General features: G+C 42.3%; 2 protein-coding genes across 15 annotated transcripts in view; one reads left to right on the forward strand and one right to left on the reverse strand.

The window, feature by feature from the left end:
* The window catches only part of SLC7A8 (solute carrier family 7 member 8), a 15,409-nt gene extending 12,829 nt beyond the window's left edge, over positions 1-2,580 (reverse strand). Inside the window, exons 1-2 of one of the 2 annotated variants that reach the window (XM_080979796.1) lie at positions 2,296-2,580; positions 300-1,588 (exon numbers count right to left, since the gene is read on the reverse strand). In XM_080979796.1, coding sequence (XP_080835922.1) covers positions 300-426 — 127 coding nt within the window. In that variant the 5' untranslated portion in view covers positions 427-1,588; positions 2,296-2,580. Of the gene's footprint in view, positions 1-299; positions 2,149-2,295 lie in introns of those variants that run through there. The other variant, XM_080979795.1, reaches the window with a different exon arrangement.
* Positions 1-24,350, forward strand: part of RNF212B (ring finger protein 212B) — a 27,210-nt gene extending 2,860 nt beyond the window's left edge. The window contains exons 1-17 of one of the 13 annotated variants that reach the window (XR_013979090.1): positions 4,965-5,218; positions 6,815-6,956; positions 8,721-8,773; positions 9,720-9,794; positions 15,097-15,212; positions 15,823-15,883; positions 16,071-16,099; positions 16,289-16,335; positions 16,711-16,753; positions 17,032-17,137; positions 17,597-17,642; positions 20,438-20,477; positions 20,613-20,737; positions 20,951-21,012; positions 21,102-21,133; positions 22,176-22,328; positions 23,997-24,350. Coding sequence is in view for 8 of the 13 variants with exons in the window: in XM_080979916.1 (XP_080836042.1) it covers positions 5,174-5,218; positions 6,815-6,956; positions 8,721-8,773; positions 9,720-9,794; positions 15,097-15,212; positions 15,823-15,883; positions 16,071-16,099; positions 16,289-16,335; positions 16,711-16,753; positions 17,032-17,137; positions 17,597-17,642; positions 20,438-20,477; positions 20,613-20,737; positions 20,951-21,012; positions 21,102-21,133; positions 22,176-22,212 (1,059 nt within the window). In the remaining 5 variants the exon portion in view is untranslated. The other 12 variants (XR_013979091.1, XR_013979092.1, XM_080979916.1 and 9 more) reach the window with 12 other exon arrangements.
* The last annotated feature ends 66 nt before the right edge of the window (positions 24,351-24,416 follow it).

Here is a 24,416-nt window from a genome sequence, read left to right on the forward strand (position 1 = left end):
GGTGGCTAAATTTAGAAAGGAGCATAAATAAATAAAGAGAAGGAAGGTTTTCATCCCTCATTCTGGTAACTGCAGAATATGAGCCACAAGCCTCCTAGCCAAGTTGGGGCATGGTGCTAATCACTGCTACAGGAAAGACAGAAGATCCAAGGCTAAGATAGAGGGTCGTAGCAGGACCTCTGCTTCCTGGGTTATAGGGGACGATGAATATCACCCAATGTTAGAAGAATATGAGAAGATAGTATTGTCCAGTTCAGGGCAAACAGGGAAAATAACATCCCACCAGAGTCCCCACTCACCCACTATAATGCCACATGCGCTCATCAGCCCAATCTCTTTCTTGAGTGCAACACCACCTTCTTCTGTTTTTTCAGGGCTATCCGAACCCTTTTCGGAACCACCTCGATGACGTGCTCCATCCTCCATAGTGCTGAACTGGTCAGCACCAAGTAACTATGGGTTAGAGGTTGTGGATGGCTCTCCTAGAACTGGAATGACTCTGGATTCACTCTGTGTCTGCTGATCCAGTTACAGGCTTGAATCTTTTGAAAATGGACTTCTGCAAACTTTCCAGCTCCAAATTACAGTATACCTGTTCCTAGTCTTGCTCTGCCAGTCCACTTTGGGGATCTCTGTCTGAAATATTTAGAGTCGGGATGTCCCAGTCTGTGCTTCAGGTGATGGCCAGATCTGCTGTCTCTCTTTTAGAAGCAAATTAGTTCTATCTTCTTCCTGATTAGAAACTTCCTTTCTAATACCAGAAAATGCTGGATTTGCTTTGGTTCTAGCACCAACCTTGTTAGAACTGAGTTAGGTCTCTCTATCAGCTTTGATCTGGGTGTCGGCGGCTAGATTTTCTTTGGTTCTGATATCCAACTGACCCTCTCTCACATGCAGTAAGTACTAGATATTTTCCGCTCCAAATCACAGGTGCAGATGATGTGGGATTCCTCTCCCACGTTGTTGTTGCCGTTTCTTCTTTTGTAGTTTGCCCTGAAGGGAAGGAGGAGAACCGCACAACAGTGCAGGGGAAGCCGACTGGTTTGATCTTGTTTGTGCAGCTCCCACACTCCCACTACCACAGTTTTATTCTGATCAGTGGCGCTTGTTCTAAAAAGATTTCCCTAGATCTTCCTTGTGGCTCAGTTTGGACAGGGATCGCTCTAGGTGCCAGGGTGGTTTCTCATTGCAGCGTTTCTCTCGCTTTGATGGTTGATTCGCCGGTTTTGTTGTCCCAGCTGAGCTTCTCTCCCCACCAGGTCTCTCGGCTTCTCATTCCTTCTCGCAGACCAGCTCTCGAGCTTCTCTGCTCTGCATTTGTTTTTCTCCCTCCTGAGTTTCTTTCCCCTACTCTTGTGCTGAACCAGCCGCTGCCGGTCCTGGGGCGAGGCGGGGGGAGATAATTCTCCGCTCCAGGAGAGGCAGAGACAGACTCCTCCTCCCTCTCGCCTTACCTCTCCGCTTAAAACTCATCCACGGAAACTGGTCGTGTTGTCGCTTTGGGATCTCGCTCGCCTTCCGATGCCACTGGCTCTAGTTATGCCTTGTTCGGTCTCGTCTTCTAATAGTATCAAAGGTGCCCCGTCCGCTGTTGCAGGGGGTGGGGAACACGCATTAGTCGACATGAGCCTAACCCGCGAGACACCAGCTCGTTACCTGAGCAGATTGATCCACCATAATCCGCGACCCCCGTGGAAACGTATCTGATCGCTCTGGAATCTAGCCCCAACAACTGCTACATTATTCCATATCGTCGTGGGACCACGTGACATAGTTCCTCAGGTTAACGGGTGCCTTTCATTTCCGAAAGAAATGACCAACTCTTTCATTGCACAATTTCAAAGAATTCTCACTATACATAAATATGTTCACACTATTGTACTGGTATTCCTCTTTCTACACCCCCTTCCAATCTTTTTCTCCACGTAAGAGCTTTTAGGTCACAGATCAAACTTAACTTTGCTGCATTGTTTTATTGTGCATTATATTATTTGCGTGTTTTATTACTATGACCCGCCCTGGAGTCATTGGAGGAAGGGCGGGATGTAAGTTTTAAAAATAAAGCTTTCCTTTAGTTAACCCCAATACTTTTCTGCAATACTGTAAGCACGCAATGCCAAGTTTACACGCTGCTGGATTTCCTCACAAAACTCATATCCAATCCAGAGCTTTACCAATCTCTTCTTTTCCTCCTCCACCCCTGCAACTGTGGCTCCCTCTTGTTACGTTTCAGATTGCAAGAACATCAGTTTAGGTTCATCCCACCCCCCACCCCCGCCAAGTCTTGTAAAGTACCCTGTGCTGACGTTCACTCCAAGCCTTTCGGTAAGGGCACACACTGACAAAATTGTTCTCTGCAAATAATAGCGATGTTTCCGGAAACGGGTTCCTCCGCCTCTGCTCCCCTGGGCCGCTACCATTCACTGTGGTGATGCTTCAGTTTATCTGTTTATTGCTCAATAGCGTCTATTAACGATCTTAAATCTTTCTCCCTACTCAGCTTGATGTGTGTGTGCACCGCCAATATACTGTAATCCCCTTTTAAAAAGGGGCAGGAGTGCCGATTTTGCTCCATGATGGACCTGTTTTTTTGGAAGCCCCTCAACTTCCAAATCTGGAAAATCAGAAAAGAGACTTGAAAACGGGGGGGGGGAGAGAGAGAACAGAATGACAGGATTTTGTGTGCCCCCACTTTTCCTGTGTACTATTCCTCTTCCTTCTTCCCCCGCACCTTCTGTTCAATGTCCCCACTTCCCCTTGCTTGGCACATTTCTCCCTCTGCTATCTCTGCTGATCTCGCACGTTCTCCTGCAATGTGGGGGTGAAGTCCAGCCTTTGGGGAGCATCCTTGACTCTTTTTTATCGTCATCTCAGCAGGAACAGGCTAGAGCAAAGGTCAGGCCTGGGAAGGAGAGAAGATAACAGCAGAGGATGAGAAAAAGCAGGAGGGTGTGGGGACTCAGCAGCGACTGCACGACAATCCATTAGAGTTGTGGGCTAAGGCAGTCACGTGAACGAAAGAAAAAGGGGAATAACAAGATCAAAGTGGAACTGACATGAAGCAAAACTGCAGTAAACATCTCATGACTAATTCCTTCCTTCCACATCCCCATCTCGAAATTTATGGTAACTAGGATTCAACTGCTCCCTATAGTTTGAGAGTGCTTCTGGCTCCAGTTCTCTGATTTGGAGACTGAGTGGCTAGAAGTGCATTTTAGCAACTGCGGCTGGCATGGGTGTAAAGAAATAAAAATACTTAACTAACTGACCAATTGCATTGCAGATACTGTATCTTGGGTTTGCCCCCTCCGCCCAGCATGATGGCTGCCCCCCTAAAATAAACCCTGGCTACCCCCATGGTGCCTGGTTCGAGAGCTATGGTCATTCCTGGGCCATGAGGCCTTGCCACAGTAGTTCACACGTTGGTTACTTCAAGACTGGATTGCTGCAATGTGCTCTATGTGGGGCTTCCCTTGCGCTTGATTCGGAAGGTGCAGTTGGTGCAGAACAATTGCTGACAGGGGCAAGGCAATGTCAGCATATAGCACCTGCACTCGGGGATCTGCGCTGGCTACTGATTTGCTACCGAGCCAAGCTCAAGGCATATTCATATTAGCATATAAAGCCCTGAATAACTTGGGACCAGTTTATCTCTGAGATCATACCCTTCAAGCATCTACTTGGCCGCTTCAATCGGCAGAATTGGCACTGCCACAGGTGCCACATAATCCCCGTTCCGCATTTGTAAGAACTCAGTTGTTTAGCATGGCAGTGACACTTTGGAACTCCCTGCCAATTGACATCAAGCAGGCGCCTTTCCTGTACTCTTTTTCAGCACCTGCTAAAACCATTCCAGTTTAGACACACCTACCCAGATGCTTGGAAAATTGAAGCACTGTAATTTTAATCTGTTTTAGTATTTTAATTTATGTATGTTTTAAAGTAGGGTTGTGAATTCATCTTCATTTTACCGGATTACCTTTTTGGAAACTGCTTTGAGGGTTGTTGTGGTTTTTTTAAACAATCAAATGGTGTATTAATTCTATGAAATAAAACCCATCCTGGCCTTGCTGGTTCTGCCTCCTTCTGGTATCAGTTTAAAAGGACCACAGCTCCACAGATTAGGATCCCACACCCTCCATATTTAGGTTCTCCTCCCTATTCTAGGCTCCTGCTGCATCTACGGCCCTCAAAAGCCATTTTATCCCCATAGTGCTCCTCACTTCCTCCAAAGTATTTTGGCAGGTTTCTCTCATTAAGCAGCAGCAGGCGATTCCAGCAGCGCAAGCTTCCAGAGGCAAAGAAAAAGCAGGTTGGAAATGCTTGGATCTCCCTGTGCAGCTTACTGACAAGTGTCGACCATTTCCCCTACAGCTAACCCAAGGACAGATCCAAGGAGCCAGCGAGGAGGTTGAGCTGGAAGATCCACAACCCCTGCCGAAACCCCTTTGCTTTTTCTCACCAACGAGGCACCCCAAAATTACCCACTGAGCTGGCGCAGATATTATGCCTTTAAGGGCAAGAAAAATAGCGACCAGAAACGTGTCCCGCCCCCATCCAAACCCCAGCTGGACCATGAACCAAACTCAGAGAGAGTGGGGAGGGGGACCCATGGAAATTAATGGGCACAAGTTGTTCATCGTTTTCAGCGGGTCAACTCTTGAGTAATACTTAAGTTGAATCCCACCCACTTTTACCTCAGAAACTCCCTGCCCGTCCTCGCCTACTCTCGGAGCCCACTTTCAGATTCCCCAAACTCTCTCCTCGCCTCCATTCCTTTTTCTTAGTTTTCACACAGTATTCCCCTTCCTACCCTAAAAAGCCCCTTCCTCACCCACCCCACCCTGCCATTTTTATACGCCTGCTTCTCCAGAGCCACAACGCCGCCCTCCATCTGCGCCCCTCCCCCTCTTCTCCTTAATCCTCTTCAGTCCTCGCGCCGGATTCCTTCGCGCTCCCCCCCCCCCCGGCAACCCGTTTCCCGCCTTTTTTAACGGTCGTTTTTCGCTCAGCGCGAGGCGGCCAAGTAGTCTCGAGAAAAAGGCGGGAAACAGGCAGCGGCCGAGTTAGGAACTTGCCTTGCCTATCGGCGTGTGAAGCGACCCTGCCTTAAATTATAAATTTGAGAATTTTATACAGTACTGTAATTGACTTTTCAGACGGCAATCGCTGCATGAAAAACAGGCGGGTTAGAAGAGTGGGGGTAGAAAGAAGAGAGGTATTGAAGGAGCTGATGAAAATCCTTTTTATTAGTGGGGGTGGGGTGGGACCCTGGTCCCTGACCCTCCTTCACTTAGAAATTTTGGGAAAGCTGCTTTCAAAATGTGGATTCCTTCAGCACTTCCTTTAAGTCATGTTCTTCCTTTGTTGTTCTCAATAGGAATTTGCCTCCAGCTGTCTCTGGATGACAGGGACGGTCCCTATTTTCTAGTACCTGTCCCTGATACCATAAATTGTCCCTGCTTTCAGACAGTTGTCCCTTTTAGTCCATTTTAGGAGACACAACATACACTTAAAAGACTAATACTAATCTATTGTGTGCATAAACAGGTGGATCCTCCTAAATTCATTTGATTTTTGTGTGCAGGCCACAAAAAACCACCCTCAAACCATTTTCAACATCCTTTTCCAGGGACTGCACTATAAAAGCACAGACCTAAATGCACCTAAGGTGCTTCCATGGCGCAGAAACATGAATCCAAGATACAGATCCTGCCACCAAATCGCCACTCATATCTGTATCCACGGACTCGCATAGTAAAAAATAATCGATAAAACACACCAGGTTGTAAGTGTGTGAAAACATGTATATTTTGGATTTCGCCCTCCAAAATCTACCATCAAATCACACTCTTCAGATTGAACAGTAAAAAATAATGGTTTCAGCACACTGGCACATCAGTGTGGTGCAAAAAATGAATCTGGATCCACATTGTTGCACATTAAGGTACCTCAAATCCACTGTCAAATCCTAACCATGCATTCATGTCCATGGGCTACATTGTAAAAGTCATAGACCCAGTGTTTGTTGCCATCCATATGTCACAGTGGAGAAGCATGCCTTTTGGGGTGAAATCAAAAACTGTTGAAAGGCTGAAGCACCTGTTGTGGCTGTAGAGATTGATATGCCAGTGGTGCAAACAACAACAACCCAAAAACCATAGTTATGAGGCACAGAGACCCATCAATCTGCTCATGAATTTTGCATGCCACTGGGGTGGACTTTGGTAATATGGTGCCCTGACTGAGGCCAAAATTTGGTGCCCCCAAATGGATCTTCTCAATTACTGATTTTCTTGATTTTGTGTCCCCTGGCTCAGTACCCTACACGGGGCAACTGCCCAAACCACCCTAAATCTGGTGCTGAGGCCAGAAAAAGCTGCTGCTTCATCATGATTTACACCAATGCAAACAAATGACACCATAAAAATTATAGACCTGGTTGCATCTGTTGCAGCACCACTGTGGAAAGAAACATCAATATGACAAAACAGATGTGAACTGTCATTTCAAAGCAGGAGGATAGTGTTGCTGTTAAAAAAACAACAACCATGAGGATCTGCACTTCAGATTCACGTTTCTGTCTTATGGTGGTGGCCACAAAGTACTGGACTCTTGGCTAAGAGTGCAGTAGAATTGCATCTCATAATATTTTCTTCTTTACTGCTACAGTTTTAAATCCTATGATTTTCTGAACCTATTCAAAGGGAAGGGATTAAGTTTAACTATTCAGTTGAAATCAATGGGTCTTAAATGTGCCATGTACTGGTAAAAATTGACATATCTTCCTTATATACTGCACCTTTCTTAACAGAAGCTGAGGGAGGACCTCTGCCTCACCTGTCCTTCTTGCAACATGGACTGGTTTCATTGCAATCAGTGCTTTATCCAGGACGCATCTGACTATTACGTCACCAGCTGTGGACACATATTTTGCAAAAAATGTGCTGGTACAGGTAAGAGTAACAGCGTGATATTTATACCATGTCTAGGATACAACATTCAGTCAGCAATGCTGCCTTCCTACACACGCCTTCAGAAGATGACTAGGTAGTGAACTTTCCTATGAGTTTCTTGCATCCTGCGCATGAAAACATATTGCTCATGTTTTGATTTGTCAGCTGTACAACAGAACTTGACTGATCAAAAGCCAGCAGTCAGAAGTACTAAAATTTTCAAATCTGCTTTTTAAAGACCATCTAATGCAAGGGAAGCCAACATGGTACCCTCCATATATTACTGGATTCCCAACTCCCATGAACATGGATGATGGGACTCACATTTGGAACTCACTATATAGGTCACCTCTGATCTAACAAATTTGAAGATTGGTTCATAATTGGACCCATCTTCTGATATAAGAACTTTTATAAAAAAAATTCTTCCAGTAGCACCTTTAAGACCAACTAAGTTAGTTCTTGGTATGAGCTTTCGTGTGCAAGCACACTTCTTCAGATACACTGAAACAGAAGTTGCCAGATCCTTCTATATAGTGAGAAGGTGGGGAGGGATATTACTAAGAAGGGTGGTGGGAATGGGAGATTGGCAGATAGCTGAGATGAGCCTGCTGACGACTCTTAACGACTGTAATAGGTCTTACAGGAAAAGGCAAGGGGTGAGAAGGTGAGAAATGGCTTAGTCATGTATAATGGGATAAGAATCCAATGTCTTTGTTCAAACCAGGTCTCTCCATGGTTTTAAGTTTGGTAATGAGTTGCAATTCAGCAGCTTCTCTTTCCAGTCTATTTCTGAAATTCCTTTGTAGTAAAACAGCTACTTTGAGATCTTGTATAGAATGTCCTGGGAGATTGAAGTGTTCTCCTACTGGTTTCTCTGTTTTGTGATTCTTGATGTCAGATTTATGTCCATTTATTCTTTGGCGTAAGGTTTGGCCTGTTTGTCCAATATAGAGAGCTGAAGGACACTGTTGGCATTTGATGCCATACACAATGTTAGATGATGAGCAATTGAATAGTCCCGACATCACACATACCATCTCGGGACTATTCAATTGCTCATCATCTAACATTGTGTATGGCATCAAATGCCAACAGTGTCCTTCAGCTCTCTATATTGGACAAACAGGCCAAACCTTACGCCAAAGAATAAATGGACATAAATCTGACATCAAGAATCACAAAACAGAGAAACCAGTAGGAGAACACTTCAATCTCCCAGGACATTCTATACAAGATCTCAAAGTAGCTGTTTTACTACAAAGGAATTTCAGAAATAGACTGGAAAGAGAAGCTGCTGAATTGCAACTCATTACCAAACTTAAAACCATGGAGAGACCTGGTTTGAACAAAGACATTGGATTCTTATCCCATTATACATGACTAAGCCATTTCTCACCTTCTCACCCCTTGCCTTTTCCTGTAAGACCTATTACAGTCGTTAAGAGTCGTCAGCAGGCTCATCTCAGCTATCTGCCAATCTCCCATTCCCACCACCCTTCTTAGTAATATCCCTCCCCACCTTCTCACTATATAGAAGGATCTGGCAACTTCTGTTTCAGTGTATCTGAAGAAGTGTGCTTGCACACGAAAGCTCATACCAAGAACTAACTTAGTTGGTCTTAAAGGTGCTACTGGAAGAATTTTTTTTATTTTGACTATGGCAGACCAACACGGCTACCTATCTGTAACAAGAACTTTTATATTATTTATAATAAATTTCCACATATTATTCTAACACCTTTTGCATTTTAATCCTGACAGATAAATGCCCATCATGTGGAACCAGCTGCAAATACTTGTTTCTCAATAATAATGTAAGTTGTAGTTTCTCAAAAGCAGAATCTTATATTCTCCTTTGTTTTCATGGACTTTCTGAAACACAGATGTTCTAGTTGTACCACATCCATTTTGGCTAATGTATGAAGTTATTTCTTATAAGGCTAAAATGTTACAATTTTGAAAACACTTGTCTCATTTAATTAGCTGTTAATACAGGGCTGGGGACTGGCAGGAGTTGGACTGAGCAAGGTTTCTGCACTGAACAGTTTCTTTGGCAATCACTCGTAGCCCAGTAAGATTGTCTTCCATGAATATGGTCTTAACAGTGAGTCCGTAAGTGACTGTGGAGGCGAATTCTGGATCTATATGTCCTTCCACAGTAGGAACATAGGTTCCTGGGCGGGAGTTGATCACGTTGAGGGTTTGCCAAACCCACCTTCCTCTTAGTTTGTTTCTCTGAACAGCACACCCATCTGTAAGAGTATTTCAGGGGATGCAATTAAAATCCAGTATGTAAAATGCACTTTTAATTTGCAAAGTAGTTTCAATCCATATTCTTACTTACCTTTTTGCCCTACTCTTTCCAGTCACAAGTCCATGCTTAAAAGCTCTATGTCCTAGTGTTAGTTATTTTTGCCCTGAAGCTTTCCTTTCCCTGTGAAAACCCGCTTTTTAGTGCTCAGTTGGAACTAACATCAATTTAGGTTTTCTGAAGAAACAGTAAAGTGGCCATGTGTTTTGCTGTGAAAACATGCATGTGTGTGTAGCAGGGCCAGGGAATGAATGAAGTAACTCTGCTGTTAATGCTTGCATGCTTGTGCATTCACACTTAGCCATGGTTTGTACAAGGGATTTGAACATCAGTCTCTTAAATACATTACCAGCTGATTAAACCTAGAATATCTCAGTTTGCTTTGCCTCTTTGGAAGATAATAAAGAGTCTGGGCCTTATCTTGTCCTCTTCGTGTTTCTGATCTACAGATGAAAGAAGATGAAAAAAAGTTTTTCAAAAGCCCTGTTGAAACTGCTCTCAACCATATCACCCATCTATCTCAGGTAAGAATGACATCCCTGTGAACATTGTCTCATAGGTCCTAAAATGCTGGTGACAGTCAAGAAACATGGAGTGAATTTGTGGAATTGTGGGTCTCTGAGAAAAAGCAGGTTAGCTTAAAAACAGCGTCTGCAATCCAGTCAGAAAAAGCAGGTTAGCTTAAAGATAGTGGGAGACATGTATGATGAAAATGTATTCAGAAGTATGTTTAAGGGGTCCTTCCTGCAAACAAGAAGAAACCAAAATTTCTTCAGGCAACTTGTTTATTGAACATTGATCTCATTTGTTTGCGCAATGTTTTCAGGGAGGTTCTGTGAAACTGGCTGCATAATGAACATTCATTCCAATTTGTTTGTAGGGAGGTTATACCAAGCAAATATCTCTCACTTTCCAGTACATGTTTTATCACTTTCCTTATCCCTCAAAAGCTTGTTCTTTAAAAATAGGCTTGTGTTAAGTAAACTAAACACTGAGCAACCTGGATTTGCTAATACTATATGCGATTGAATCCTAGCTGCAAAATAGCAAGTCTGGAAGCAGCTGTAGCAGCTTAATTTCCTGGCCTAATAAACAAAGAATATGATTTGAAAAGAAGTTACATTTCACCCCGTTTCCAATAGCTTGGGGCTATGGGGGTGGGGTTAAATCTAAAGTCATTTATAGGAGTAGTTAATAACCAATCTGGGGAAGGGTTAATAATAATAGTGGTCCTCTTTGCCAACTTAGCTAATTAATTACTATAACAAATCTAGATAAAAGAGCCATATAAATATACAGACCAACTAGTTAATAATCAGATAGAATTTCAGCAGAATCAGCAGCACCTGAACATTAAAATCTGCCAGGATTGCCATTTTATGTATATCTCACAAGCCTTGGTAATTACCCTGAGCAAGATACTACTACTCCCTCCCCTGAGCAAGATACTACTTCTCATTGGTGGATATTACTGTAGTGACAATAATAAAGGTATTTATTTATTTGGGAAATGTGTATATATCACACCTTCAACAACAAAGTTCCTAAGGTAGTCTATAAGTATTTTTAAAAACAACAAAAGCATAGTCTAATGAAAACAGTGATAAAACAGTAGAATCAAGCAGTATTTAAAACAGTGAAAACATTTATAAGGCCTGTAAAAATTAAAGGGTCTTCACCTGCTGCTGAAAATATGGCAATGTAGATGCCGGGAAAGCTGACCATGGGAGAGAATTCTAAAAACAGGGTGCCACAAGTGTAAAGGGTGTCTCTCTATCTAGGAATTTCAGGTAGGTGAATATTGTAATTGCTGCATTTCCAATATTTTCAGGAAGCTCTCCATTTCTGACCTTCCCCTTTGCACTCCACTAGCTTTGCATGCCCACCACAGTACCTCAGATGTCTATCAACTTGATACACTTTTGCAACATGTTTTTTCCAACATTTTTGAAACAGGAGTTTTATCTCCAAAGTTGTTATTGTGTCTTTATTTTGCACTTCAAGTACGTGGTAGATACCCTGTCATTTGTACTTACCTTTAGCCAAATGTTTGACTGCAGCAAGCTTTCAGCTCCCTCAAAGTATTAGCAGGCAAAGGCTAGACACATATGCCAGAGTTTTCTGTCAATTTTCCTTTCTAAAAGCTCCCCCTAGCAAACTCATGGGTTGTTTCTTAATTTCTCAGAGTTAAAAAACAATTTAGGGACTCTTAGCACCTTGTTCAATTACAGCCATTAGCACAAACTCTGAGTCGCTTGTGCAACATGATGTGCATCTCATATGACTGGAGTGAACATGCAAAACTATATAACCTTGGAAGTCCATCAACCTCACCAAGAAACTTGCACAGGTACAGACTGATATCTTCTTTCTTACTAAATGCAAGAACCTGGACATTATACCCAAGGGTCTTAGAATTAAGAACCCTCTACAATCCACGTATCCCACTGAATATGCAAGAAAACTATGCAACACTTTCTCTAAGAAGCTGCTCAAACATCTGATCAGCGTTCTCTACTCTAAACAGAAGCTAATAAAGGAGGAACTCCTTGTATTAGACAACTCTATCAGGAACCACCAAGCTTGGCAAGAGTTCCAAAAGGAAAAACAAAACATTTACCACTCTCAACTGGAGCTACTGAAAAAACAGAAAAACAAGAAACTCTCTAACCTTTCCAACCTACAGGCTACTAATCAAAACAAGATCAACAATATTGTCAATCTCTCACAGCAAGCACTCAGCCCAGCCGAGGAATCAGTCCTTTCACGTGGACTGTCATTCTGCCCCGCCAAATCCCCACACATGATTCAGTTCTACGGGGACTTGGAAGCATTTTTCCGCCGTTTACGCCTGAAGGAGTATTTTCAACACACACAACAACAAGACCAATCAGAACAAACAACAACTTCACAACACAACACCTCTCAACCCACTGGAGAACAACAACCACCCTCCCAACAGAACACTGACCACCAACTACCTCCGAAAAAGTGTTACACAAAAAGGGACTCCACATGGACCCCTCCTGATGGACGCAATACCACACTGGACTTGTACATTGACTGCTTCCGCCACAGAATCCAAACAGATGTGACCAGAAAACACCATCGCTTACAACAAAATCTAAACCATGCTGAAAGGAGAGCCATAGATAATCTCAGAAACAACCCAGACATTATAATTAAAGAAGCAGACAAAGGTGGAGCTGTCGTCATCATGAACAAAACTGACTACATTCAGGAAGCTCACAGACAACTTTCCAATACCGCCTTTTACACAAAATTGGACTCAGACCCCACACAAGAATACAAGAAAGAACTGAACAAGATTGTTAAGGAGCTACCCCCACACATCCAAGAACAGATCCTCACCAACACACCAACAGAACCTCGACCAGGAACTTTCTATCTTCTACCTAAAATACACAAACCAGGAAATCCAGGACGCCCCATCATTTCAGGTATTGGCACTATTACAGTGGGTGTATCCGGTTATATGGACTCTGTTCTGAAACCATATGCCATCAGTGCTCCCAGCTATGTACGTGACACCACAGATTTTCTGAGGAAAATACAATCTTTAAATAATCTTCCCAACAATACTATACTAGCTACTATGGATGTGGAATCTCTGTATACCAACATCCCACACAACGATGGTTTACAAGCTATAAGGAACACCATTTCAGATAAAACCACAGCGGACCTTGCCACCAAACTCTGCCAATTTGTCCTTACCCACAACAACTTCAAATTCGGTGATGACCTGTTCCTTCAGATCAGCGGCACAGCAATGGGCACCCGCATGGCCCCACAGTATGCCAACATCTTCATGGCAGATTTAGAACAACGTTTCCTAAACTCCTACCCACTCAAACCTCTCTTGTATCTGCGATACATTGACGATATTTTTATCATCTGGACACATGGTCAACAGACCCTGAACACCTTTCACCAGAAATTTAATGATTTTCACCCCACAATCAACCTTACAATGAATCAATCTATGCAAGAAATACATTTTTTGGACACTACTATAAAAATACAGGATGGGCGCATGGACACCACCTTATACCGTAAACCAACTGACCGACAAACATATCTACATGCCTCTAGCTACCATCCCAAACATACCAAACAGTCCATTGTATATAGCCAGGCACTACGTTACAGCCGCATCTGTTCCAATTCTACAGACAGAGACTCTCACCTAAGAGATCTACAGCAAACCTTTTCAGAACTAAAATACCCAGCAGATGAAGTTAGACAACAGATCAACAGAGCCAGACTTATACCCAGAGAGAACTTGCTGCAAGACAGACCCAAAAAAGAAAATAACAGAACACCTCTAGTCATCACATACAGCTCCCAAGTTAAAACAGTACAACGCATCATCAGAGATCTACAACCTCTCCTGGACAATGACAGTTCTCTTTCTCAAGCTCTGGGAGGAAGACCTTTCATTGCCTACAGACAGCCACCCAATCTTAAACAACTCCTAACCCACAATAATACTACAACCAGACTTAACACGGACACTGGCACCAGAGCCTGCAATAAACCCAGATGCCAACTTTGCTGCCACATACACCCGGACAACACCATTACTGGCCCCAACAACATCACACATACCATCTCAGGACTATTCAATTGCTCATCATCTAACATTGTGTATGGCATCAAATGCCAACAGTGTCCTTCAGCTCTCTATATTGGACAAACAGGCCAAACCTTACGCCAAAGAATAAATGGACATAAATCTGACATCAAGAATCACAAAACAGAGAAACCAGCAGGAGAACACTTTAATCTCCCAGGACATTCTATACAAGATCTCAAAGTAGCTGTTTTACTACAAAGGAACTTCAGAAATAGACTGGAAAGAGAAGCTGCTGAATTGCAACTCATTACCAAACTTAAAACCATGGAGAAACCTGGTTTGAACAAAGACATTGGATTCTTATCCCATTATACATGACTAAGCCATTTCTCACCTTCTCACCCCTTGCCTTTTCCTGTAAGACCCATTACAGTCGTTAAGAGTCGTCAGCAGGCTCATCCCAGCTATCCGCCTATCTCCCATTCCCACCACCCTTCTGAGTAATACCCCTCCCCACCTTCTCACTATATAGAAGGATCTGGCAACTTCTGTTTCAGTGTATCTGAAGAAGTGTGCTTGCACACGAAAGCTCATACCAAGAACTAACTTAGTTGGTCTTAAAGGTGCTACTGGAAGGATTTTTTTATTTTGTATATAACCTTAAGTCAGACAACTCGTTCATTTAGCCCAGTCTACTCTGATTGGTAGACATTGAACCTGTGTCTTGTGGTGGCTGGTGCCCACTGGGAATGGCAGGGCAGCAGGCAAAGAGGTCCACCATAGGTGGAACCTAAGACAGACAGAGCCCACTAATTCTGGTTTTGTTCCTGTCTTTCTCCCTGTCGAGTTGCACAAGGGTAAAACTGAGTCCAAGGAGGAGGAAGCTGACAGCTAGTACCACTCACAGGGCTGGTTGTAAGGAGGTAGGCAAGTGGGGATTAACTGGGGGCAGACTGAGGTGAGTGGGTCACTGCTCCATTTACCCTGTGACCATCTATATGTAAGGCAAATGCTGTACCACTGCACTATGCCACTTGCTTCCTGTCTAGTATGTTCCCTAGAGTTGAAAGGACCCATATTCCATTTCTGATCTCCTGAAGCAAGTCACAGTCCCCAAATTTGACCAGGAGAGCACATAATAATAATATTAACTTTATTATTTTTACCCCGCCCATCAGACATGCTTTTCAATCCTTTTATTTCATTCCCTTTGTTTCTCTTCCTAGGTGTGCATGTTCCAGAAGGGCCAGATGGAGCTTTTAGTTTCTTTCTACAAACACAATGCTTCAAAAGCAGAGGGAGCTCTTCAGGAAGCTCACCAGAAACTAACTATCCAAGAAAAGCAGGTTGTGTTCCCATGAACTAAGGCAAACAGTGTTAGTTGTAGCTGCAGGATTTAGTAGAGCCGTCATGAGGAAGACCATCGAAGTGTTGGACTAGGATTGCAGAAGCCTAAGTTCAAATCCCTGTTTAGTCCTGAGACTCACTTGGTAATCTTGGGCCAGTCATTATCTCCCAGTATAACCTATTCCCCCTCCTGAAAACAATATAAAGAAGGTTCATATGAAATATTCTTGAATTCTCGTTTAATTTGTAAGCAGCTCTTTTATTATTGATTGATGGCAGAATCCTGGTAAGGGGTGGAGTGAGCTCCTGCATTAACATTATACACATAAAGCAACCAAATGGGGATAAATATGTATACTGTTATTTTAAAAGGACCATATTCCTATTCCATTAGTACTAGATATTATGACATGTTAATGTGAAATGGAACTATTGGTCTGCATGACCCCACAGACATACATCCCACATCTCTCTGCCAAAATGTTCCTGCCTAAAGGGTCAACAGTATAACTGGATGTAATATAATGTATTAATGTAAGGCAATGCAATATAATTAGTCAGACCACCTATCTTCCATTTCTTTCCCCCTACTCCCCTTGGCTTAGGAATTTGGAGGCAATACGGAGAGAGAACAGGGAACTGAAGAAAAAGTGTAACAACATGAAGGTAGGAGCCCTTTGCTGGAAACAAATCACATTTTTTGTGATTGAGTTCCAGACACCATCTGCTGGTAGAAACAAGTTCTGCTCCTCCGTGCCTTTGTCAATGTTGGGATGGGAAAAGTGAATCAACCTCCCTGCAGGTTACTTACATTTGCATTTGGTCCTGCAAACCCACCCTTTTCTCTCAACAGGCTTTTCCGAGACACCGCCAGAGTAGCAGGTCAGTGTGTTAGTTCTGCCTTCTTGGAACATTTGCCAGGAACTGCAGCACATAAAATGTAGACACCAACCAACGTATCTGTGGCAAAACAATAGAGCTGAGTTTGAGGCCACAGGGCAGCAAAACATCTGGGGCACAGTCACATGCCTTTGACCCTGACTGAACAAAATTCATTTCAATTTGCTGCAGAAACAGCACTCCGAGGCCAGTCGGTGTCACACACCCATCACCCAGAGGTAGGTAGAAAGATGGGCATGTGTCAATGCCCTTGAGCAAATGTTCACATTACAGTGTATCTGTTTGTTTATGAGCATGTGAATGCATGTGTTCTGGCCCTGAACACATAGCAATAAGTGGCTACTTACCTATCTAAAAAATGCCTTTGCACATGTACACACATGCAATCCAACATGTTTCCCTGAGAGGGATGGACAGGTACAAACATATGCTCAAATATTTCTCTATAAAATCAGGGTAAAGGTTTGCACATGTCTTTTTGGCCCTTGAAGATGCATATTTATTACCTTCCTTATAATGACTCAGACCAACATCTTTTCTCTAGCACAGTATGTTGTTACTGTCTCTGCAGTAACCTATTTCATATTTTGCAGTTACACCACAACCTATTTCCCAGCGCTCCAGTGAGGTAGTCAGGTAGGTGAATCAGGAAATTCATATTCTTTGGTTGTAGGTGTGAGGCATTGTTATAAAAACAACAGCAAAAATGTAGGCATTTGCTCACAATTCCAGAGGAATTTCAGTTTTTTTCCTCTTTAAGTAAAACAAAATTCCAACTCTAAACACAGTACACTTCATGCTATGATCTTTCCTCTGTCCAGTATCCTATCATCAAAAATTGAATTCTAGTTTAGGAATCTAGACCTCTTAGTAGAGGCAATGCATAGATATTATCTGTCTGCTTGCCTATCTAGCCTTCCCACCAGTGACTCCTGGACTTTTTGTGCCTCTATTCTCCGTAGTCGCTCATCTTCCATGGATGCCATCTCTTCCAGAACCAGCCAGCTATCAAACTGGCAAGTGAGTCTCCACCACTGCTGTCCTTTACCTAGAAAAGGAAAAGATAAGATGGATATGTTGTTTTTGTTCTTCAAAAACTCAGTGTCACAGAGAATTCTGAGAACCAGGAGCCATTGATATAATATGCCCATGAAAAGAGAAGCCTTGTCCTCGTCACACACTGTTTACTGTTTTGTGTTATCAAGGCTTAGTGCTCAGTACTTAATACATTGCCATGGCAAAAGAACTATTCTCCTGTTGCCAACAAGGACTCACCAAGGCAATAACCGCAACAAGGTCAGTGGGAGCTGTTAATATCATCTGTCTGATAAGGCCTACAGGACATATAAATAACAAGTGCAGATTGAATTGTAATGTAAAATTTAGAACTAAGGTGTTTATAATGTTGTTGGCTTATTTTACCATGTAATAACTTTTCTAGATAATATTAAAAAGCAGAGATTTCTCACTTGTACCCAGCATGCCACAGGATCCACTAGGATGACCCCAGCTGACTCTATAAATGGTAAGAAATAGCTTCAGATAAAAGGTAGGGAACACAAAATTTGGCAAAAGAAATTCAACTAGACAATAAGAGATTGGGGTAGGGAAAAGAATTAAAGGATCACACCACCAAAATCATTAAGACCAACACTAAAGTATTTTTATATACATTAGAAGCAGGAAACCAGCTAGGGAGGCAGTTAGACCTGTGGATGATAAAGGAGTCAAATGTGTGCTAAAGGAGGAAGAGGAGATTGCAGACAAGCTGAATGAATGCTTTGCATCGGTTTTCATTGCACAAGCCATAGGGCAGGTCACTATGTCTGAACTAATTTTCTCAGGAAGAGAGCCTGAGGAACCAAGGGAAATAGTGGTGACAAGAGACGAAGTCCTAGGCCATACTGACAAATTAAAAACAAATTAACTTATCATATCCAAATGGCATCCATTCAAGAATTCTTAAAGAACTCAAAGGTGAAACTGCTGATCTTTTAATGGAAATATGTAACTTGCCTGTAAGATCAGCCCCCACACTGGAGGACTGGGAAATCGCCAATGTAACACCAATTTTTAAAAGGTGGATCCAAGGAGATCTAGGAGAGTACAGCCCAGTTAGCTTAATTTTGTAGGAAAGCTGGTGGAGAGCATTATGAAGAACTGCCAGACATAAAAAGACTTGCTGAATAAAAACTAGCATGTTTACTACAAGTGTAATACTTGTCCCATTAACATTTTGCAGTTCTTTGAGAGTGTCAAACATAGTGCCAAACACTTTCAAAACATTCCTCATCAAAAACTCCCGAGTATGATTACCAACCATGGGATAAGAGGACAGATCCTCACTTATATCAGTAACTAGCTAAAGAGGAAGCAGAGAGTAGGAATAAATAGAATTTTCATAACACAATGTATTATTACTGGTCATCAAGAATTTTGCTTTTTAACCTGTGCAGAAACGATCTGGAAGAAGAGATGAGCAGTGAGATGCCTATGAGGCCAAATTGTACAGGATAGTAAGAAAAGGGGTGATATATCCAATACAATTATACACATCTATGGTGCAACCATACTTGAGAATACTGTGCACAGTTCTGGTAACACACCTTAAAAATATATTGTAGAGCAGGAAAAGGTTAAGAAAAAGGTAATGAATATCATCAAGGGACTGGAGCAACTCCCTTATGAGGAAAATCTACTACATTTGGGGGTGTTTGTGTTAGTTTAGAGAAATTGTGAATAAGGTGGAAGGACGAGAATGAAGTGTCTACAGGTGAAACTCAAAAAATTAGAATATTGTGGAAAAGTTCATTTATTTCAGTAATTCAACTTAAAAGGTGAAACTAATATATGAGATAGACTCATGACATGCAAAGCGAGATATGTCAAGCCTTTATTTGTTACAATTGTGATGTTTATGGTGTACAACTGATAAATGAAATCAGCAAAACAAGGACTGCAAATAGAGCAATATTGGACCTCTGAGAAGTAGAAGCATGCACATGTACTCAGTACTTGGTTTGGGCCCCTTTTGCATCAATTACTGCCTCAATGCGGCGTGGCATGGATGCTATCAGCTTGTGGCACTGCTGAGGTGTTATGGAAGACCAGGAAGCTTCAATAGCAGCCTTCAGCTCTTCTACATTGCTCGGTCTCATGTCTCTCATCTTTCTCTTGGCAATGCCCCATAGATTCTCTATGGGGTTCAGGTCAGGTGGGTTTGCTGGCCAATCAAGCACAGTAATCCCATGGGCATTGAACCAGGTTTTGATACTTTTGGCAGTGTAGGCAGGTGACAAAGTCCTATTGGAAAATGAAATCAGCATCCCCATAAAGCTCGTCTGCAGAAGGAAGCATGAAGTGCTCCAAAATCTCCTGGTAGACAGCTACGTTGACCCTGGACTTAATGAAGCACAGTGGACCAACACCAGCTGAGGACATGGCTCCCAAAATCTCTTTTCTGATGAGAGCAGCTTTTGCATCTCACTTAGAAACGAAGGACCCAGGGTCCGGAGGAAGAATGGGGAGGCACACAATGCCAGATGCTTGAAGTCCAATGTGAAGTTTCCACAGTCTGTGTTGATTTGGGGAGCCAAAGGCTTGACATATCTCGCTTTGCATGTCATGAGTCTATCTCATATATTAGTTTCACCTTTTAAGTTGAATTACTGAAATAAATGAACTTTTCCACAATATTCTAATTTTTTGAGTTTCACCTGTAAATTTATGCATGGTATGGAGCTGTATAATTTTTCTCCTCATAATACTAGAAGCCAATAGATATTTTATAATGAATTTGGCAGATGAAAGGAAGTTCTTAGCCACACGTGGGGTCACAAAGAGTCAGACACGACTAATCGACTAAACAACAACTTAGTCACACAGCACATCATTTAACTCTGGGATTTGCTACCAGACGAAGTTGTAATGGTCAGCACTTTGGATGGCTTTAAAAATAAGTTTTAGACAAATTCATGAAGCATAAGACTATTGAAGGCTGCTAGTAGCATATACCTCCAGTATCAGAAATAGTATAACTCAGAATCCCAGACTCTGTTCTGTATATGTTTTGACTACAAATAATACAAAAGACCAAAAGGTGGCAATGGAAGACCAGGAATAGGAGAATGCAAGATTCAGCTTCCTCCAAAGCTTATTCAGTGTCCAAGAGGGGAATTGTCCCCTCTTTTAAATGGGCAAATACATTATTGTATCTAAGAAAAGTAAAGTCCTACATGCTTACCTTTGTTCTTCTCCTGCCACCTTTCCACAGACTCTCCGATAATCACTTGAGGCATAATACTTTGTTCTATTTTGCAGCTACTCCTTCTTCAGGTTCCACTCAAAGTTTATTCTTCAGGTGAGTTCCAGGGTGAGGGACAATATTCCCTTCAGGATACTATTATCACATGACCATGAAAAGGCCATGGCACTAGTATTACTTGCCACAGTAATTTGCATTTCTCATCACCATTCAACTCTCCATTTCTTTCAGGGCTTCTCCTGCTTTTTCTCACACCTCCAGCATGAATGTCAACTCACACACCCCTATGGCGAGGCAAAATCAAAGTGCTAGGCAGCAGCAAGAAACCCCATACTTCAACCTCAACATCTTCTCTGGTGAGAAAGTACCCTGCTGCTAACAGATACACCTTTTATTCTTCCATATTCCCTCCAGTACTCAACAATGCTATCATTGTGCACTATAGTTCACTGTAGTAATGATTACAATGCAAGCTGCATTCTAAGGGTTGGGGTGACACATACCACTCAGCCTCAGAATCCCACCATATACTTTCCAATGATCAATTCTCTATTGGCTTAAACCCGCAGATCAGACAGAGGGGGGTTCTATGCCAGAACATCATAACAGTGAGAGACTACGGCCTATACAGGTGAGGAGCAGTCTGTGAAATGAGTATGGACTGGGCAAAGCTTATCATTGGAGCATTTTGAACAACTGCTTTTCTTTTTGTCTTCTCAGCTGAGATTCACTCCTCGCTCCTTTCACTGCAGGTAAGTGGTAACCTGTTTAGTTCACCATCCTCTCACCCAGAGGCATACCTAGGCCCACCTGCGCCCTTGGCATGGAGGTGTATCAGTGCCTCTGAAGCTGGGAGAAACCATGGACTAGAAACTCAAAAGGTCACACTTCTAACAGCACCACTGGCTGACTGGGGAGAGAGCCCTCGCTCAGAGCAGCAGAGGAACAGCCTGGGGGGTGCATGGATGGGCAGCTGGGCTCTTAGCCACTCCAAGCCAGAGTGGAGAGGTGAGGTTTTTGTGCCACTCCTGAGCCTGTGCACTTAGCAGGGGCCAGCCCCTAGATAGGCTCCTGCTCCCACCAGGAATTAGGGCTGTGCCCCCCACAACACGTTATTTGTGGGCACCTTTGGGCACTCCCATTTGGGTTTAATTTGAAGAGGGTTGCCTTTGTTTTTTGTTTTGGGCTGTATTTTGCCCACTTTTATGGGATCAGGGTTCAAAGCCTCTAAACCAAAAAATGATGGGGACTCCCTGAGTTAGGAGACTACAAGGGCTTGTAAAAGAGAGCTTTAAAAGATCATGAATATAATCAAAACCCAATTTCTGTTGAAGGAGTTGCAACACAGGAAATGATGATTCCTAATATAAATCAAAATAGCTTTTAGAAAAAAATATTCTAAACTTCAGAATGCTTGCACAGAACATTAAGAAAGCAATATAAAGAAAGCAGCATTTTGCTGCGGAGACATGATAAACGTCTGAAACTTAATTTTTTAAAGCTAAATGTGTGTGGGGGGGGTGGGGGGGCCCTAATACAAGGTTTTGAACTTTTGGGATTTGCAGTATCAAGTATTCTGTCACTTCCTCCTTCTGCTGAGCCAAGCCAGGTACTTGATCTGTGTAAGACACAAACTCCTGCCTAAGCCCGATATTGTGCTCTAGATACAGGTTGAAGTGCATTACTTAACCACAAACAGAAAAGTTTTGTTGAACATAACTGAGTAATAAGCTGCATTTGTAACTAAAGCGTGAACCCTACAGTATGCAACTAGCTCATTTTATTTTCTCACAGGCATTCATCCAACAGCCAAGCCCACCAACAAAAATAGGGAGGACAAAAGCAACTCTCTGCTTACCAGTCTCAACATGAGCAAGATGGTATTTCCTGTCCCTGCATAAGCTCTGCTGAATTTTTGGGGCCTTGGTGAAAAGCCATCCACTAAAAGTATTTTCTCTCTCTCGTAACACAATATATAGTTTCAGGAGATCTAACATGTGATAGACTTAAGTGGTGTAATACGTATTTGCAGGGTCTCTTTTTGAAGGAAAGGTGAACAAAGGCAGACTTAGTGAGCTTATTTCAAGGCTCAGTGTTACTAGGCTATGGCATTTTCTAGCAGACGCTATTGCAACTTATTAAGCAGTTCGTAGATCATAAAATAAACTTGCCAAAATTGAAATCAGATTCATTTGTTGAAAAGATACCAAGTATTTTTTAAGTTCTCGGCTGCAATTTAGCCACTGGCAACCCAATGGAAAAGTTCCTTCTTTTTTATTCCAGTTGCATAGAATATAGGACTACTTTCTCCATACTGTATAACCAAAGTTGCTTTCCAGAGTAAGGATGTGACAAATATTTCTTTGAAAGATAAAAAAGAAGCTGTATTTTTATCATTATTATTAAGGAAAAGACTAATTATCAAGAGAATCCCTCAGTTATGGCTATTTGAACTAAATCCACACCTCAGTCTATTTTATTTATCTCCATCAATATCACACAAGTTTGTACAGTCCCATGTTCTGCCTTCTCTCTCTCTCTCTCTCTGCGCAACTGACCAGCTTATATCAATATTTTTAGGTTTTCTAGCAGGGGGAAGAGGTGTTGCCTTTTCAGCCACTCTGTAAAAATGCTTGAAACAGTGATTTAATAAATAGGGTTTTTTTTAAAAAATGCAGATTAGTATCACTATGTACAATCTTCTGCTTACTCATCGCTCCATAAATCTCAGATTCCATCTTCCCCATAACCCCTTATAAATGATCTAGGGCCAGTTCTGAGAGTTTACAGCAGCTTTTGATCCCTTAGATTCTGGGGCGGGGAGCAGGGTAGGGAACACATTCCTGTTTCAGTGACAGTATTGGCTTTGTGAATGGAACAAAGATGGCATACAAACAGCAATGCTTCCTCCATTTCTTCCATAAAGGAGATGGTCTCTACATCACACCTCACCTTCAAGTAAGCTGCTGTGGGAAGTGGTGGCTTTCAGTTCATAGCCGTCACCCATCTAGTTCAAAATGGATATATGACCAAAGTGAAGACTGATGGATCAAGGCACCAGTAAAGGGAGAGCACAGGAGTGAATAAAAAAGGGTGATGACATCCACCTAAGGAGCTCAGTTGGTAGAGCATGAGACTCTTACCCATGAGACCCATAGATCTCAGGGTCATGGGTTTGAGCTCCTAGTTGGGCAAGATTCCTGCACTGCAGGGGGTTGGACTAGATGATGCCCGTGGTCCTTTCTAACTCTACAATTCTATTATTCTAAGATCATCAAGAGCAGAAGAAAAGTTAGAAGCTGTACAAAGAAGAGGCAATTAAAATGCAAGGAGAGAATGAAACGGAAGACAACTGAGATTAAGGCACAAAGTCGCCATCCTTGATTGGCAACTGCCAAAAATCAAATATTTATAACTGTAATTTTGGGCCACAATTTTAAAAATGGAAAACAAAATCCCATAAGTAAACAAACAGGGGGAAAGCCAAGGAGGGGTGCGTTAGAGCTAAAAGTCTGGAGGAGCTTAGTCTAAATTACATTTTTTTAATGTGTTCTGTCAGTAAAGGGACTTTGATTTGTAAAGCCAAAATAAATGTTTCTTCATTGTATTCCCTAGGCTTCTGCTTCACTTAGCAGAATGAAATAGGACTGATACATGGGAGAGTAGCCAGATGGTACATATTTTCTGGATGGAATTTGAAAAAAGACATTGTTCCGTAAATGAAGGTACAGAGAGTCATATAAGCCATGTCACTGTGCCAGTAAGGAAAACACTGACAGAAGCAGGAGTCAAATAATTAGTTGGAAGCAGTGAGACAAAGCAGAATCAACATGCTTCTCTCATCCCAGATACCCCCATTAAAATGAGGGAATGTAGCAGCTTTAGAACTCAAGAACGGAAAGAAGGAAAAATGCATCAGGATTCTAGAAGAAGGAAACAATTTGGCCTCTATGAGCACAACACAATTTGAAAGTTCGATAAGAAAGAAATTTATAGGTCCAGCACACTACTGAACAGGCTCATTCTATGGATTCT

Source organism: Podarcis pityusensis, assembly GCF_964106645.2.
Source record: "Podarcis pityusensis genome assembly, chromosome: 13".
In the NCBI taxonomy this organism is placed as follows: Eukaryota; Metazoa; Chordata; class Lepidosauria; order Squamata; family Lacertidae; genus Podarcis; species Podarcis pityusensis.